An 18,346-nucleotide genomic window follows, 5' to 3' on the forward strand; every position below is an offset into this window, starting at 1 on the left:
AATAATAAATGTGCTCAAAAGCCCAAAAAGAAAAACCATAAATTGTGAGTCAGTGAGCCATGCATCTTTGACAGAACTTATTACTCAAGCCACTGTAAACTGGAGCGCTGTGGGGTTTCGAGTTTATCTTGCTGTCCCATTTGGAACCTTCAGGAACAATGGGGGCCCATCTGTAAAATTTTGGCGAAATTATTGTTGTATTTTATTCACAGTTGCTGATAGTACGGATAGTATGGATCACCGGGGTTTTTCTGATACAGCAATAATCATAGTTTAGATCATCCTCACAGGTCATATGCAATTTATGCAAAGGGCAGACATACATTATTTATAGATCGTCTACCACTAAAACACATTTACATGATATGCAGGTTTGCAGCCATCCAGGTCATGGTGATCTAAGGAGTTGGAAAGAAAAGCAATAATTTACACGATCAATCGAAACAAACAAACGAAACAATAACCTGCAAGTTTCTGCTTGTGTTTTTCAGCTTTATTGCCACATCCTTGGTACGTGTCTTCTCCTTACAGTGAAGGTATGCCGTATTTGTGGGTGGTAGAGAAGGTCCTCGAGGCAATCAGCTGCTGTGAATCTTGTATACATATATAGTATATGCACCACGCACAGAAGCACAAGTGGGTCTGTTAGCAGTCAGGCATGCTTTTTGAAGGAGGCAAGACAGCTCCCAGTCACTGGATTTACATCAGCGCTTGCTCAAAGTAGAATAAACCCCGATCTTATTGACCACTTCAAGTGGTGTGTGTTACTAAATGTCCTGCACTGGGAAGATGAATCAATCCATTTAGCTGAACACTGAATGTCTTCACTTTCAGTCCAGACATGTGCGTTGAATTAGCTCATGTCTTCCCGTCTATGGGTAGTCGCAGGCTGGTCACCATGTTGACTTATTTAGCCCCACTGATGGTTCAGTCAGAGAAACAGGCTCTTCTTCCTTGCAGTCTTTATGCATTTTTTTTTTAATTCTCCTTTTCTCAAATGCTGATTTCAGGTCATCTGCTGTCTTTCACTTTTTCTACACTGCCACTCGTCTTCTCTACGCCTCCACTCCATTTCTTCTCTCATCTCCATCACTTTGCTCTTGAAGTCCTTGAACGCTGCCTCTAATAGCCTTACCTCAGACGTGGTCTCTTTCTGTCTCTCTGTCTCTCTGGGTCAAACAACCTTTTGCTCAAAGCTCTACTCTACGCTGCGGTGCACTCATTCGAAACAACCACTGCCTCCATCAAATATACTCAGGATGCATATTGCACTAATCAAAAAGAGACAGATGGGCCTCTTAATGTGATATACACCCTGCTATTTCAGCCTACACACAGATGGACAGAGCATCCATAAACCATGTTCACTCTGCGTATAGGAAATATTGATGTGGCACTGCTTTATAGTGGCAATATGGGTTTACATAAATGTTTTAGTGAAAAACATGATGTGTCTCCGTCACGTGCGCTCTGCTTCGCAAAGTTCCCAAGATGCATTTTACAGCACATCACAGAGGAGGATGAGGTGCTGAGTATGATCTAAAGCGCGCTCTAAACTGTCTTTGTCATAGCTGACTGTGTTTGTGTTGGCCTCCACAGGGGAAGGCGTATGTGTTTGACCGAGTCTTCCCAACTAACAGCACACAGGAGCAGGTCTACAGCACCTGTGCCAAGCAGATAGTCAAAGGTGAGTCACATACATGATTCTGTGGGGTTTTTTGTCTCCGTGACGTATGAGTGACACAACAGCTGAGGGAAAAAACGACAGAGCACCTTGAATTACCATAATCGTGATATCCATGTTGGTGGTGTCACTTCACACTGACAATTCACTGGTGCATCCATTAGCACCTCCCTTACAAGATGCAAGAAAAAACTATTTCCATGACATGATGTAGTCACACGGCCTGCATGTAGGAGCATCACAATGCGCTGATTAATGACATGCATGCTTATCATTGCGCAGAAGGACCGGCATATCCAAGGGGCATATAGTTCAAACAAAACCATTACCTTCAACTTTTGAATCTTTTTCTCTTTCCCTTCCTTCTGTCTGCATCTCTTTATGTCTGTCTGCCTTTTTTTTCCCCTGTTAGGGGCTCATTTTTCTCCCACCTTCAAAGTGAGTGTGGAACTCCATTGAACTAGTTCTAGATGGGGCATGAAAAAGATTGATTTGGCAGGCAAGATTACTTGTAGGTGAGATTACCATGCAGGCTGAGAAAAAAAGAAATAAAAAGGCAGGATTGCTTTCACTGCGAGGTTGAAAAAAAATTCAAGGCAGGCAGTTAACGAAAGGAAGGCATGCGATAAGAAGTTAGATTTGAAATGCGTCAGGGGGAAAAGGTAACAGAGGGGGCAAGCTTGGTGAGAGCAAAGAGGTTTGGAAACCATATCCATATTTACACTTTCTCAGTTTTCTCATCTTACAGTGTCTTTTTTTGCCCTTTTCGTTGTTTTTTTCTTCACACTTGTGCCGTCGGGTTCTTTGCCCTTTTCAGTGTCTTTGTCTCAGACTCGTGCTGACTCTTCTCTTCTGTGTTTCCCTTTGTGAAGGTCTCTGTAGTTTAGCAATCTAGTGTCCCGCTGCCTTCATTTCCTTTCAATAACACATTCTTTAGTGTTTGCTTTTTTTTGTGCCACACTTCTGCGTTGTTCTCACTATGGTCAGCGTGGAAACAAAGGAAGACATGAACGAGAAGAGGCAGCAACACATGAAAACAGGAGAGAAAGAGGGTTCTGCATGGTTACAGCTGAGAGCCTTTGTGATGTGTCTGTGGTCAGCTGACCAGTGGCTGCTGGACTTCTGGGATGATATGTTTTTCTTTATCCATGTTTGACTTTTATCGCAGAGGTTTATTGGCCTCTGTCAGCACTATAACATCCAAGGGTGTATTTCTTTATAACCTCAGCTGGAGTGGAGGCGTTCTGCTATGGCTTCCACTAAGAAAAAGGGAAATATATCTGTAGTTGCTCTGTATTTCGCTGACTGCCTCCTGGTGACATTAATGCTGCAGGAAGTTGTTGTTTATTGTGTGTAGCCACAGAGGTCATTCGGCACCTAACCAAGCTTAAATACCACGTACCCCACAGAGCCAACAGGCTTATGAGGCTCAGATCAATCTACCTTTGGAGCAAAGGTCAAACATATTTGTATTTCTCTGGGAACTTCCTGTCTGGTTGTTTTTGTATGCCGTTTAATTTCTGTCGCGATAAAACACGTTCACAAACAATTTTATCATTTTATTTTTTCATTCACTGCTACTCACACTGTAGAAACCTTGTGCACAGATTTAACAAATGTGGGTGAAGCAGTGAGAAGCCCAGAGCACAAAGCGCCGCCAAAGCTTACAGAGTTTCTGCTTGCTGAATGCTGGAGGGCAAACTGGCTCTTTTAGGCAACTCTGCTTCAAGGTTGAATTCAAATCAATCCGACTTTTTTCACGGCTGAAACAACAGGCCCTCTTATAATTGGTAAGAGGGCCTGTTGATAAGGGTATAATTAGTTTAACTGGTATGCAATCACACAACCTCTTTGACTGACACCTTGAGGTGCACAGAGTTGGCAGGTTTATTTAGATTTTAGCAAATTCAGTGTGATAATCTTACTATTAAAGGGGACCTACCATGTTTCTTTCCACATTCATATTTTCATTTCTGGACTCTATTAGAGTAGCTTTTCATAATTCATCGCTCAAAAATAATCCTTTTTTATTTTACAAAGGGTCTTGGTGACTCCTCTCCGTTCATCCACCATCTGAAAAAAGCCTTTTAGGATGACTCGCTTCATATCAACTCCTGACAGCCAGATCTTTGTATCTGAGATGACCATATTACAGAGTCTCCCTCTCTGACATCATGTAGAACTGAGAATAGAAAACCTAACAGTTTAAAACAGTGTTTAGAGCAGTGTAAAGCCTGGCACACAGACACTAATGTCCACATGAAAAACGAAGTAAAAATACTAAACTATATGTCACAAACCAGTCGTGTGGTCATGTGAGCATAAAGGTGATGCACATAGTGACGCCAATTAAGAATTTGAATTAATTAGGCCTTTATGTCTTTCAGACATGTAATTGGTTTGTGTCATCTGGATTCATTAGATAAATAAAGATGGATATTATCTGCATAGCACTGAAAATATATGCAGTTTTTTTGCCTAAGGGAACTCCATGATAAACTTTTGTAAGGGAAGAAAAGGCCTCATTTACGTGAACAAATTAGAATCGATTGATGAGATTCAAACCCCTGCACTTTATTTTCTTCAAGATCAACAGTTTGTTATAGTCTCTGTATTAAAATGTTCAACAGTATCAAGTGCACTGAGGTCTAACAGGACACAGAGATGAGTCCACTGTCAGCGGTCGTAGGAAGTGCCTCTGACAGTGTGACATTGTAACTAGTAACTAGTGCTGTTGATGAATTCTGAAACCTAATTGAACCTTTTCAGATAGATCATTCATCTGCAAATGGCCATGCAGCTGTTTGCAGGTGCTCTTTTAAGAATTTTTAATATAAGAAGCGGTGACCCAAAAACGCAGATGAGTGACTTAGGGGATGGGGGGAGGGGCACAAAAGCTGAGCTCCACGGCTTTTATAGGGCACTGGCACACTGGGCCCAGGTGTTCCCGATGTTGCTGACAATGAACAAACCGTGGTAGCGGGCAGGGTGAATGGACCTGGGGTGGAGAGGGTCCTCACAATACAGCTCCCTTTCTTTGTGTACAACAGTATACACTTCCAACCACCAGTAGATTACTTTGGCACTGAGGATTTGAAGGGTAAGCCAGGCATAACAGGCTGCTATCATTTTTTGGTTTCCACATATGTGACTCAGGATAGAAATTTATATCTGTTTATATTTTTGCACCTGTTCTCTCCTGCCATTCTTTATTTTCACACTCTTTACCTATTTTCTTTTCCCCCCTTGCGTCCTTCTCTAACGTGCTTTTGTTTCTTCTTCCTCGCTTCAGATGTACTGGGAGGATACAATGGGACTATCTTTGCCTATGGGCAGACTTCCTCAGGAAAGACACACACCATGGAGGTACAGTGCTGCTAAAAAATTCAAAAGGTAGCCCTCGCAATGTGGCACGTGCGAGCACAGAGATACACGCACATTTTCCTCCTTTTTAAACACCGTCTCCTCCTCTGCCTGTCCTGACTTTATGTCTGCCTCCGTCATGGCCATCATTCTCTAGCTTTCTTTCTCAGCCTCATGTGGAAACTAACCTTCTTTACAACTCTCTGTGGGAAACAACCCTGTTCGCTTTCAAGTCAAAAGCCTCGCTGCTCTCCTTTCTTTTACTGTTCTATCGACTTTATTCATCCCAGGGTCTGCATTTATCCTGCTCTTCACTTACATGTCTCTGTCTCATTTCAATCCTCCTTTAGGGGAACCTTCATGATCACCAGGGAATGGGGATAATACCGCGGATTGCTGAGGACATTTTTGAACATATATTTGCCATGGATGAGAATCTTGAATTCCACATAAAGGTTGGTGTGGATTCTGACGTTTGTGTGTTCAAGTTTGCATTTTTACCACCTTCTTCTTCTTTCTTTCTTTTTTTTTACGTTTGCTGTTAGATGGAATATATTCAGTAGAAATACAACTTGAAGCTCTGATGTAATCCTCACATGGATGGGTTGAGTGGAATCAGCCAAGCATCAATAAATCATGATAAATAAACCATGATCATCCCACAGCATTTTCTCTTTTACATCACGGTCTTATAATAGAGGATAATACCTCATCAGAGCCACAGCAGATTATTGCAGCATTTTGTATTTGCTCAGTGAGCACCTATCATCCTCCTCATTTATCTGCATTGAATTCTCTTTCTGTGTCCCTGGTAAAATATTTGCTATCAAATGTTTTTTGTCTTTGCTGCAGGTCTCCTACTTTGAGATCTACATGGATAAAATCCGGGACCTGCTGGATGGTATATAACTGAAATACAGCTCAATTTTGTTAATGCTTCGTAGTTTTCTGTGTCACAACACAGATTTAAAAGCTGTCTGCTCACACACAGATGAATCATGTTTAACCGTTGACATTTTAAGACCTTATTACTTAAAGTGTTTGAACCCTATGCAAACTGACAGGCACATCTATAGTGATGAGCCACAGCATTAAATTTACTTGCCTCTTTCTGAATGAGATGGATATGTGACCTCTGAGGGTGTCCTGCAGCGTGTGGCACTGGGATACAAGCAGAAGAACTTTCAGGCCCTCTGGGCTGGTCGACCTCAGTGGTTGGGACTTATTCCAATGCATCCTGCAGCTGCTTGATCGGATTGGGATTTGGGGAGCTTGGGAGCTGGTCAATACCATGGGCTCTTTATTATGTTCCTCCAGCCATTTCTAAGCAGTTCTTGTTGTAAGCTGTGGAAATGTGGTGGTGGTAAATTGGTGTGAGACAACGATTAGTTGGGTGGTATTTATCAAAGCAATAATAAAGTGAATCTCAGGAACCAAGGTGTCCTAAATTATCAAGGAGATAATCTGTGCCAGGGTTTTTAATCTTATGGCTAATCACTTTATATTTATGTTTAAGATATTATTCGGTTGTTGTCTCCCATAGGAGAAAATCATCCTGGGACAGGCAACTACTGCATCACGGAAACAGACAAAAAGAAAATATTACAACAAAAACCCTTAATGGGCACATTTTTTAGTAAATACAGATGTAATTATAATAAATACCAGTAGAAAAATAATAATAAAAGAGTTACCTCAAAGGCTCCCAACTTCTCTCTGTCCTACACAGTAAAAAAAGAAAGAAAAACAGAAAATATTCTGTGACTTTTCTGCCTGTATTATCATTTTTATTATCTTTTTTGAGTGAATTAATAAGGGAAATTTTTGAGAAGCTAAAAAAAGAAGGCAACTGGACTTCTTTCGGTTTGTGATGTGTTTTCTGTGTTTTTTTTTTCAGAGTACTTGAGTTTTTCATTACTCAGTTTAACTGAGTGAGGGTCCACTGAGTGCTTATAGCACAAAGTGACCCTAGATCTCCTAACAGAGGTCAGCTAAAATCCTGTTAGCTGAACAGTGGACCGTATTAAAAATGTCTTGGGGAGTGAGGAGAGTTGTACCCGTGATTTCTCCTGATGTTTTAACTACATAAAAATGTTGAGGTTTACACTTACAGTCTTAGGTTTCAAAACCAGCTGATAATGCTACAACATAAGATGGACTTTGCAGTACTAATGCTGCAAACACTAAATGGCAATGGCAAATGGCCTGCATTTGTATAGCGCTTTTCTAGTCCATAGGACCCCAAAGCGCTTTACACTACATTCAGTCATTCACCCATTCACACACACATTCACACACTGGCGATAGCAAGCTACATTGTAGCCACAGCTGCCCTGGGGCGCACTAAAAACTTGGATTCTGTGGAGAACATGAAGACGCTGATGGATTCTCACACAAACACACGTTGGTGCTGTTTGAGTTGACACTTTTATAAATATAAGCTGTGAAGCTATCGAGGAAAAGAAGTGTGCTTTTAAATTATTCCGCTCTTGTGAAAGGAACATTTATTATCACGCCCTCCCCTCCTCGCTTTTCATGACCTTTTAATTTAAAAAAGCGTAAAATTAAACTGATCTGTGAAGTTAAATTGAAAAAGTAAACAACCTCACTGGCTTCCTTTATATCTTCGCTTTGTTCTATTTTCTGTATACACCCAGAGTCAACTCAGCATTTCGGCTCATAGTCTTATCACCCATATACAACCCGTGTAAAATGATGGAGAGGCCAGGATAGAGGGGTGTGATTACATCTTTAATGGAGCCAGAGACAGTGGTGAAAGCCTCCATCTGTATGCAGGGGAGTCCACAGTGCCTGTGGAACATTTAGGCTCTGAACAAAAAGAGTCAACAACAAGCCAGATGAATGGAGGCAGGAGAATAACAACCTATGGGGGGAAATGGCTGTAGGATGAAACCACACAAGCACACACTAACAGTCTCAAGGGAGAAAACGGCCTCCACAATCTGGTGAAATTTAATTACCGACATGATAAGACTTTCAAATGTGCAGTGACTAATGCAGGAATTTGGGCCAGTAAGTGCCCTTGCCAAAAATTGGTATTTTGTTCATTGACACTATCAGAGGCACGTGCTTAACCTCTCACTTTGACTTTATACAAAAAATAAGGCTTCAGTTCTTTTGAAAATATTCATAGACAGGCCCTCGAGTATTTTTTCACGCTGCACACAGTGGATAGAGGCTGACTCACAAATATGAAGGGAACATAGTCAGGTCTCATTATAGTTGTGCTGAAAGGAAGAACACTTCCATGCAGATGCTTATTTGCACAAACACACACATGGGAAAACATTTACACTCATGAACACACACGCTCAATCCTCTAGGTAATAAAAAAAATGACATCTTCCATTTTTTTCTCCTAACACAGTGACAAAGACGAATCTGTCAGTGCACGAAGACAAACACAGAGTTCCTTATGTGAAGGTGAGTCACCTACAGACGCGATTCAGTTTGCATTTTTCTCTATTATAAAGATGCTGTTTTTGTTGTTTATGAGTATAAGAATAGATCAGCGTGAGAAGATTGACATGTCTGAGACTGACAGCCAGTAGCTTGCTAGTTTTCTCAGTTCTGGCTTAATAAAATGATAAGAAAATAAAGTTATCTGCACGCCTAGGGCTCTATAATGCATCATCACACCTAACTTTACTGTGTTTGTGGAAATGACTGCACTCTGGTTGATCTCGCTCAAAACCTGGAGGCTGTCAACATGGCAAACCCTCAAAAAAAGAGGGAAAAACAGACAAATAGAATTTTTATGTAGGTACAGAGGAACAACACTGACTCTTTCTACTGTTTCCTGACATGATTGAGAGTGTTATCGATGTTCTCATCTAAGCTGTCTTAGTCCAAGTTAAAGAAACCACAATTATTAATTCTGGCTCTGCACTCATGATGATCTGTTGTATGTTTAGCTAATATTTGTGCATATTACTGAACGTATATTTGATTTCCTGCTTCACTAAGGGCTGCACTGAGCGCTTTGTCACAAGTCCCGAGGAGGTGATGGATGTGATAGATGAGGGGAAGGCCAACCGTCACGTTGCTGTCACCAGTGAGTCACACTGTTGATCTTCCTGATGTTGTGACACTCACTCCGTCAGACACTTTATGTCAGACTTTTTTTCCCCCTTCAAAGTTTCAAGATTAATGTGCAAAGGGGAGAAATGCATGGCGAGGTATGAAGTGAAGACTTGAACTTGAACTAAATTGAGTGAACTTTTGTTTGTTCTTTAGACATGAATGAGCATAGTTCCCGCAGTCACAGCATCTTCCTGATTAACATCAAACAAGAAAACGTGGAGACTGAGCAGAAGCTGAGTGGGAAGTTATATCTGGTTGACCTAGCTGGCAGTGAGAAGGTAGGAAGAATGGGGATTTTTCTTTCAAAAACATTAAAAGGAGGGATATAAACTCCAGACGTTTGCTGTTGACAGGGGTTTGAAACACTGGGGGCTTTGAAATGGTGTTTTCAGACATCAAAGAAGCAGATAAACAATGCATTAAAGCAACTAAACCTGAATCTTTATTGCTTTGGATTGCTCTGATTTTTAAAAATTCCACTTTATAAAAAAATTCAGAGGCCGAGAGCTGATTCCTAATCTGTAGGGTTGTTTCAGTCTGTCGCAGATGCATTATCAGGGTTACTGTTTATTCTGAAAAATAACAAGTGCTAAATGGAGCTTTCAGACAAGATAAACATCAAACTGATGGGAACCAAAGAACAACAAATTCATTCCACTTTTAAAGGTCTTCTAGGTGAAATCTGAGTCAGCTCAGCCCCATCACACCATCTATAAAACAATCTATCACTGGGACATAGTTCAAACGCTGGAAAGCAAATAGAAAATACATTAGAGGCACCGCTAAACCTGGCCCTTGGCTCCTTGTGTTGATAGTATTGGTAGAAAACTTAGAGCGTTAGATTGCAGTAGAGTCTGGATAGATGTTGATGTCTGTGGTTTGTAGCTGATAAGTGCTGATAGTGCATCTGTAAGTTGTCTTGGTCCTCCCTGGGGCTCAATAACTAAAAGGTTCTACTCCAGCAGCTTTTTAGGCTTTGGTACAAAACGTTATTGACTGGGCTGAACAGGAGCCTGACGTATGGTCCACAGAAGGCTTTGATAGGACGACTTGCTCTCCTCTGTAATTAAGCTCCTCATTATTTTGCCGTAAATAATTGCATCCCATGGCGATTATGACAGAATAACGTGTGCCTTTCCTTTCAAAGTGTGGAAATCGTCTGGGCTTGTCAGTGTTCCTGTCTGTTAGCAATTAGCTGTGCATGCACAAATTCTTCATTCTGATGCTGTGGAAGTGCTTTTTATTGCAGTTTTATTGCAAGACAGATTTCTAATAATTATTTCTGTGTATTTCTTTAAAATAACAGTTACATTTAAACAAATTTACTCATATTTGATTTTTTTTATTATTGCAAATTTGATTTTCTACAGTTTGTGGAGCTGCATGCTGCCATTTGACATTTTTGCCATGCAAAATGTCAATTATTGCAACAATTCACTGAAACAAATTAACTGAAAATGCACAGAGTGAACCCTCTCACTGCTAAATTACACCACAGTGTCAGTGCCACCAGGAAAATAAACATAATTTCCCTGCTGATAATGTTCTTTACGGACTAATTCCTCCTGTCTGCGGGTGTATGTGTGTCAGGTCAGTAAGACAGGCGCCGAGGGAGCGGTGCTGGATGAGGCTAAGAACATCAACAAGTCTCTGTCGGCCCTGGGGAACGTCATCTCAGCGCTGGCTGAAGGAACGGTACGGTGGAGATTTGTTCCAAGGTCTATCATTAGCTTCATGTTGTTTAAACATTTTTTCCCCCAAACCTGGGTTCAGGCTGCAGTGAATTAGCTGAAAGTATTAGATTAAAACAACCTAAATTTCACAAATTAGGTAATTAGTTTAGTAGCTAGTCAAGGCCAAATTACACACTACAATAAATCTGCTGTGTGTATCTGAAGATAGCTCTACAGGGTGGGCCATTTATATGGATACACCGTAATAACATGGGAATGGTTGGTGATATTAAAGTCCTGTTTGTGGCACATTAGTATATGTGAGGGGGCAAACTCCTCAAGATGGGTGGTGACCATGGTGGCCATTTAGAAGTCGGCCATCTTGGATACAACTTTTGTTTTTTCAATAGGAAGAGGGCCATGTGACACATCAAACTTATTGGTAATGTCACAAGAAAAACAATGGTGTGCTTGGTTTCAACGTAACTTTATTCTTTCATGAGTTATTTACAAGTTTGCCTTTGTTCACAGCCATTGACATGTCGAAGAGGTTAACACGTGAGGAGCAGATCGAAATTGTGTTGATATCTGGTGAACGCAGTAACCGGGTCATTGCAGCAGATTTCAATGCAAGACACCCTACGAGACCACCCATCTCCCATGCCGCAGTTAGCAAACTGCTTGCTAAGTTTCGTGAAACTGGTTCAGTGTTGGATTTGCCAAAATGTGGACGCAAGAAAACTGTCACTAATGAAGAAACATCAGTGGCTGTCCTAGCTTCATTCAGCAACACAGCGTAGCACTCGCCGCATGTCCCTGGAGAGTGGCATTAGTCGAACATCCCTTCGGCGGATATTAGCTACTCACAAATGGCACCCTTACAAACTCCAGCTACTGCAGCATCTCAGCGAGGATGACCCAGATCGGCGTACAGAATTTGCAGAATGGGCAAAACAAAAATTGGAACAGGACCCTCAGTTCACGCAGAAGATTTTGTTCAGTGATGAGGCAAACTTTTATGTGAATGGTGAAGTTAACAAACAAAATAACAGCTATTGGTCTGACACTAACCCACATTGGATGGATCCCTTCAAGACTGTTGGAACAACAAAAGCGATGGTTTGGTGTGGTATATGGGGTACAACGATAGTGGGTCCATTCTTCATCAAAGGAAACCTCAAGGCCACTGAATATTTGAAATTGCTACATGATGATGTGTTTCCTCTTTATGCACTGAAGCTGGCACATTCCCTAAGTTTTTCCAGCAAGATGGTGCACCACCACATTATGGGTGCCAGGTCCGAGCATTCCTAGATGAACAGTTTCCTGGAAAGTGGATTGGTCGTCGTGGGCCAGTTGAATGGCCCCCAAGGTCTCCCGATCTGACCCCCTTAGACTTTTATCTTTGGGGTCATCTGAAGCTAATTGTCTATGGTGTGAAGATACGAGATGTGCAGCACCTGAAACTACGGATACTGGAGCCTGTGCTGGCATTTCTCCTGCGGTGTTGCTATCAGTGTGTGAAGAGTGGGAGAAGAGGGTTGCATTGACAATGCAACACAATGGGCAGCACACTGAACACATTTTATAAGTGGTCAGAAACTTGTAAATAACTCATGAAAGAATAAAGTTACGTTGAAACCAAGCACACCATTGTTTTTCTTGTGACATTACCAATAAGTTTGATGTGTCACATGGCCCTCTTCCTATTGAAAAAACAAAAGTTGTAGCCAAGATGGCCGACTTCTAAATGGCCACCATGGTCACCGCCCATCTTGAGGAGTTTGCCCCTCACATATACTAATGTGCCACAAACAGGACTTTAATATCACCAACCATTCCCATGTTATTATGGTGTATCCATATAAATGGCCCACCCTGTACATCCAATATAAAGGAATAGCACGCTTTGACATTTTAGGAAAAGCATTAGTTAGATTAGCAGTTTTGTATTCATACTGCAAATACTATCAGCATCTGGCTAGCTAAGCTTGAGATTAAAACTAGGAACAAGCTGATATGGCTATGTCCAAATGGGTCATAAGCACAAGTTTTAGCGAAACCTATGTATTTATTATTATTGTGTCACTGCCACATTCTACTTTTTAAAGTACTCCCAAACCCCAGCTGTGTAACATGTGAGATGCAGTTACACTGAAGTATTTGCCGCTGGAAATCACAGCAGTGCACCTTGAATGAAATCCACACTGTTGTCTTGCAGCTGGGTTGGATGAATGCTTGTAGAAACATGCTAGCTTGTTAGCAGATATCCGTCCCTCCTCACCCATAATTCCCACCGCTGCTACAGCTGGTAATACAATCCAGTCTACCCACTCCTTTAAAGCTCTGTCGTTATAATTAAAAAAACTCCCCGTCTTGTGTTATTATACGCCTCTGAAGGCTTTAAAGAAACAAGCTGAAAAGGCTTAGGGAACTCTTGGTAAACTTAAAGGAAAGGCTCTCAGGCTGTAAATGCCTCAGAAATCTGTTAGAAATGCTGCTGCTATTCAGTCTTCTGAGCAAGGACAAAGTCTTTTTGAAAACATTTCAAGTGTTAAAAAGGTTATACTGTCAATTATCTACCAGAGAGAGAGAGAAATCACCTTTTCCTTTGTTTTCTCCCGATGCAAACAACACATATTTTTAGTTTTTCAAAGACAGACGTCACGTCTCTCTTGCAGCAATTCAGTATTTCCTTCAGCTTTTCAATCCTCTCGTTTGTCTTTTTCACTGCCCGTTGCTATCTTTAATCCTCTTTCTTCGCTTCTTTTTATCTCTTTGTAGAAATCCCATGTGCCATACCGTGACAGTAAAATGACTCGCATCCTACAGGACTCGCTGGGCGGGAACTGCCGCACCACCATGTTTATCTGTTGCTCTCCCTCTAGCTACAACGATACAGAGACCAAATCCACCTTGATGTTTGGCCAACGGTAACGTTCTTCCATGCTAAGTAGCCATGAACGTCTGCGCTGCGAAACACAGCACACATTTGCGTCTCTCTCAGCTGCAGTCGCGGGGATGTTTTTGCTGAAATGTGCTCACCTCAGATATGCTGTTCACATATTACTTCCTCTAACTTTTCCTTTGACGAAGTTGCTTTAGAAGCAGGCTTTTTTTTGTAGTTTGGGTCTTGTTTGTTCAAAATCTGTTTTACCCCCCTCTTCAGATAGGTAAGCTGCATTCATGGAGTCTGATTTGGTTTGCTTGCCAGATTTCCTCTCTTTACTTGCTGTTGACTTAAAAAAAAACCCACAGATTGAAAAGAAAGATCCTGAAAAGGCTTTTTTGTGGACATCCAGCCTTTCCCCCCTACCAATGAATTGAGACTGACATTGGAGTGTTGGTTGAAATAAATAATGTATTACAGAGCAAAAGCAGTTAGAGAATTCACAATGGATGTTTGAATGTAAAGATTTGGTCTCTTTTCTCTTTTGTCAGAAGCACTAGCTGTACAGTGCCAACAATGATCTATTTTAAAGATTAATAGAATGTATAAGAAATACTGTAAAACGACATTAAATACATCTGCCCTGTAGAATTCAGCATATTTTCTCAGAAAAGCCTTTGAATGGACATAAAAGTCAACAGTATTAGGTCTGCAATCCTAGCTTAAGCTCATTATTGTTGTTATTGTTTCATTCATTATTAAAAGTATAGGTTTTATGGGTGGACTGTGTATTTATGCAGAGCATAAATAAGTCATGACCACTTTGTTCAGCATTCAGAACATATGCCACCTGATGTTTGATTTTCAGCATTTCCCTATCCAAACAACATGTTATCTATATTCTGATGTGATGAGACTCTGGATAACACCGTTTGTCTGACTAATGTCAGGGAATAATTGAATACAGACAGTGTTTTCTCACTGAAGTGTGAAATGAAGGGAAAGCCACTGAGTGCTGCAGGTGTTTCAGTGTAACTGTTTCAGCTGTAAAACCACATATTTTTGTTGTATGGCACTGTGCAAAAGTCTTGAACCACCCTCTCGTTTCTTTATATTTTCCTTCCAAGGAGCCAGACTTTCAGCATTTTTGTAAAAGTGATCTTGAACAATAGTTCTCTGGGTTTTCTGAAGGTCTTTCAAAGTTTTTCTTGGACATTGCCTATTTTTTAATCCAGTCCTTGAACTCGGTCATTTTCAGGGGAATGTTTTTTTTAAGGGTTTTCCTTTTTTTTTTCCAAGTGAAGTAAAAAAAGGAAATAGTAGGTCAAAAAAACCACCTACAGCAGATGACCAGTATCCAAAAGTAATGTCCTCAAGAAATGGGGAGGAAAAAAACTAGCAAAGATCTGACACAGGGCCTGAGAGAAGCATCTGGCCCTTCAGTTGATCTGTCCACTCTTCACCAAAACCTCATCAAAATAGTGTTAGTGTAAGGGCAGCTGTCATTTCTAAGGAAAGGAAACAGGGGGAAGAGGCTGATGTATGCCAAATTACAAAGAGCTGGACTAAAAACCAGTGGCAACAGGTCTAAAGGAGTGTTTTTTATGTATGTCAGTATTTCCAGTGGAGTGAGGTACAACAGTGAGTATCTACAGACATCTGTAAACACTCTGTCATGTGTTGGAGGTTAATTTCAGCGAGTGGTGTAGAGGATCTTACCGGTATTGATTAAATTATGAATGCAGAAAAGTGCCATCAGATTTTGATCCACCATGCAGTGCCACCTGGAAAGCATCTGATTAGCAGCACCTTCATTTTTCAGCATGGCAATGATTCCAAACACACTGCCAGTGCAGTACAAGTATACCTGTGGAAAACTATCAGTCATGGACTGGCCTCCCCAGAGCCCGGACCTCAACATTACTGAAGCAATGTGGGATCATCTCGGCAGAGAATGGAACAAAAAGCAGAAACATCCAAAGTAGAGCTTTGGGATGTCCTTCAAAAAGCCCGGAGAACTATTTCTGAAGACTACTTGAAGGAATTACGAGAGCTGCCTCGAAGACGTCAAAGCAAATACTGACCTTCAAGTTCATTAATTAAACAAACATAATTGTTTGTTTGCAGTGATTATGTTTCAGTCACTACAAAAACAAAATCTAAAGCAAGACTTTTTTGTGAATTATTTATCCTCCCATAAATACTCTACCTTATATGATAAGTGCTGTATATTTGATGTGAATATGCTTCAGGGGGGTTGATACATTTTTATATTTTAAATTCCTTCCTCTTCATCATATCCCTTTTAACCAAAGTTGGAAGAAACCCAATTTGCATACCAGTTAATGAGATGGAAACATATTTTCATCAAGCAGCTGCGACTGGAAACTGTTTTGACAGTTTCTCTGTTCTCTTCTGTTGTCTTGCACTTTCCTTTTTCCTCTCTCTCTTATCTATATATTTCCCTCTTACCCTCCCCTCATACTGTTTCCTTTCCTTTCTGTCTTCCCTCCCTCACTGTATCCCTCCAATTAGAGCCAAGACCATTAGGAATACTGTATCGGTGAACCTGGAGCTCACAGCAGAGCAGTGGAAGAAGAAGTATGAAAAGGAGAAGGAAAAGAACAGGTCAATGAAGGAAACTATTCAAAGACTCGAGGCAGAGCTGAATTGCTGGAGGAACGGTAATACTTGCACTGATATAAAAAACACTTAACATCATCTTCCCTCAAGAGACGGTAAAAATAGTTGCCTGTGCATTTTGAGTTTATCAGTGAGAACCATGAAATGCATATATTTTCAACTGCGCTAATGCCAGGGACTGTGTGGGGATGTTTGCTGGTTGAGCCTCTTTGTTCGAGACTAGTGAACGGATTGCACTGAACATGTTCATGGTCTCAAGAGAATTAATTACTTTCCCACTAATATCAGTTGCAGTTTGTGTTTAGTTCTAATTAGCAAATGTTAGTATTATAAAAGGTGAAAATAGGATGGTAGAAATGTAATAAAACATGCAAAGCGCCAGCGCGGTGAGCATTTAGCTCAAAGCATCACAGAACTGCAAGCGTGGCTGCAGACGTCTTAAATTACTCCTATAAAAGAAACAAAAAGAGTGAAAATTGAGTGCTGGTTTAAGCAAATGATTGTAGATATTGATCTTTAATCTTTTTTTTTAAAGATTAACTGCCTGCCATACAGTAAAAAGAACGATGGTGTTAAAAGATGAAAAGCTTGTGCTCGAGAGAGATGATACTCCGGCTCAGAAAACACTACTTTTCTGAAAAGTAGAGCCACTGCAGTGCATGTCCTTATCCCAGTCCCTTTTCATGCATGGAGGAGTATTCACTGACAGGAATGAAAATTTCACCAGCCCGCAGGCTTTATTTTGCAGTCTACGCAAGTGCAGATTTAACCTCATTTGATATCATCTGAATACCTGCCAGGGCAGATATGAGACAAGGGGAGCCAAACAAACGTGCTGGACTTGTGCCCAAAACGCTTAAAAATCCCTCCTTGGTTATTTTTATTCCATATTATTCAGAATTTTACACTTTGCATAATTGGATTCCCCCTGCACTGTATTGAAGGCAAGACATGATTCAGGCCTTATGATTTATGAAACCTTATGCATTAGTAATCTTCACAGAAGCGAGAGCTAATCACATCTACAGAAAAGTCATAACTTACACTGGTCTTCTCACATGTCACGCACTCACTCATAACTGTTTCAGTTTGCAGACAAAAAAACACAAGTATACGAAGCATCGTAGGCACACGCTTTTCCTGTTAATTACACTTGCACATGCGTCTCTTTTGTTAGACGAGGTCTTTTCAAATGTCAGCGCTCTCAGTGCTAGCGATCGGTTGACATTCAACTTGTGTAATGAATCTTTTCCGATGTTTTTCTCCTAAAGATCATTCCCTCGGAGCCTGACCTGAATTTTAAAAATGTTGCAACAAGGATTTATCGATCACCTCTTAGTGAAAATAATTTCTTTCATTCCTTCACCCCATTCTCCTTCACATACATAATCTTTTCCTCGACTGTCTTCCAGTCTCCCACGCAATTCAGTGCTTTTAATTTCCTAATTAATCATTTTGACAACATCGTCGCGCTCACTCCCCCCTCACTGCCCCCCATGTTGTTACCCACCTCAGGGCAGGAGCTCCTTGAGAAAGATGCTATTGACCTCCATCTTGTCCCGCATGCCCACAGACAGGAACGCTTGTCTCACACAATAAATTTCATTCAATTGCAGAGCAGGAACTCCTGTGGTGTGCAATAGAGAGACACACACATGCAGGTCTTTGTCACATTTAATTTTGTGGCTACTTTTATTGATTAGTACACCGTCAAGTCAACAGGTGGAGCTCAAAGTGTCAGCTGGGTACATTGTGAGATTACTTTGAGCATATTAGAGTTAGAATCACTCCAGTTCTTTATTTAATCACTCCTCTACTTTAGAGCTACCTATCGTGCTTTTAATTAGTCAGATGAGTGCTGTAGTGAAGCCTTGCAGAGGCAGACGTAGTTAGCTTCTGAAATCAGTCAGCAGTAACAAAGTCTCTTCTTTCAACTGCATCAAGATGTTTACACATACATGTCGGAGAAAAGTGGTCACTGCAACACAG

At 40.9% G+C, this 18,346-nt stretch overlaps 1 protein-coding gene across 2 annotated transcripts in view; it reads left to right on the forward strand.

Moving 5' to 3' along the window:
- kif5ab (kinesin family member 5A, b) overlaps positions 1 to 18,346 on the forward strand; it is a 72,601-nt gene that overhangs the window by 20,696 nt on the left and 33,559 nt on the right. For both annotated transcript variants that reach the window (XM_004547696.4, XM_004547697.4), the window contains exons 2-11: positions 1,600 to 1,687; positions 4,977 to 5,050; positions 5,398 to 5,502; positions 5,900 to 5,948; positions 8,436 to 8,491; positions 9,035 to 9,122; positions 9,305 to 9,429; positions 10,742 to 10,846; positions 13,609 to 13,757; positions 16,250 to 16,398. In XM_004547696.4, coding sequence (XP_004547753.1) covers positions 1,600 to 1,687; positions 4,977 to 5,050; positions 5,398 to 5,502; positions 5,900 to 5,948; positions 8,436 to 8,491; positions 9,035 to 9,122; positions 9,305 to 9,429; positions 10,742 to 10,846; positions 13,609 to 13,757; positions 16,250 to 16,398 — 988 coding nt within the window. The remainder of the gene's footprint in view (positions 1 to 1,599; positions 1,688 to 4,976; positions 5,051 to 5,397; positions 5,503 to 5,899; positions 5,949 to 8,435; positions 8,492 to 9,034; positions 9,123 to 9,304; positions 9,430 to 10,741; positions 10,847 to 13,608; positions 13,758 to 16,249; positions 16,399 to 18,346) is intronic.

The sequence above is a fragment of the Maylandia zebra genome, linkage group LG5, assembly GCF_041146795.1.
Source record: "Maylandia zebra isolate NMK-2024a linkage group LG5, Mzebra_GT3a, whole genome shotgun sequence".
NCBI lineage: Eukaryota > Metazoa > Chordata > Actinopteri > Cichliformes > Cichlidae > Maylandia > Maylandia zebra.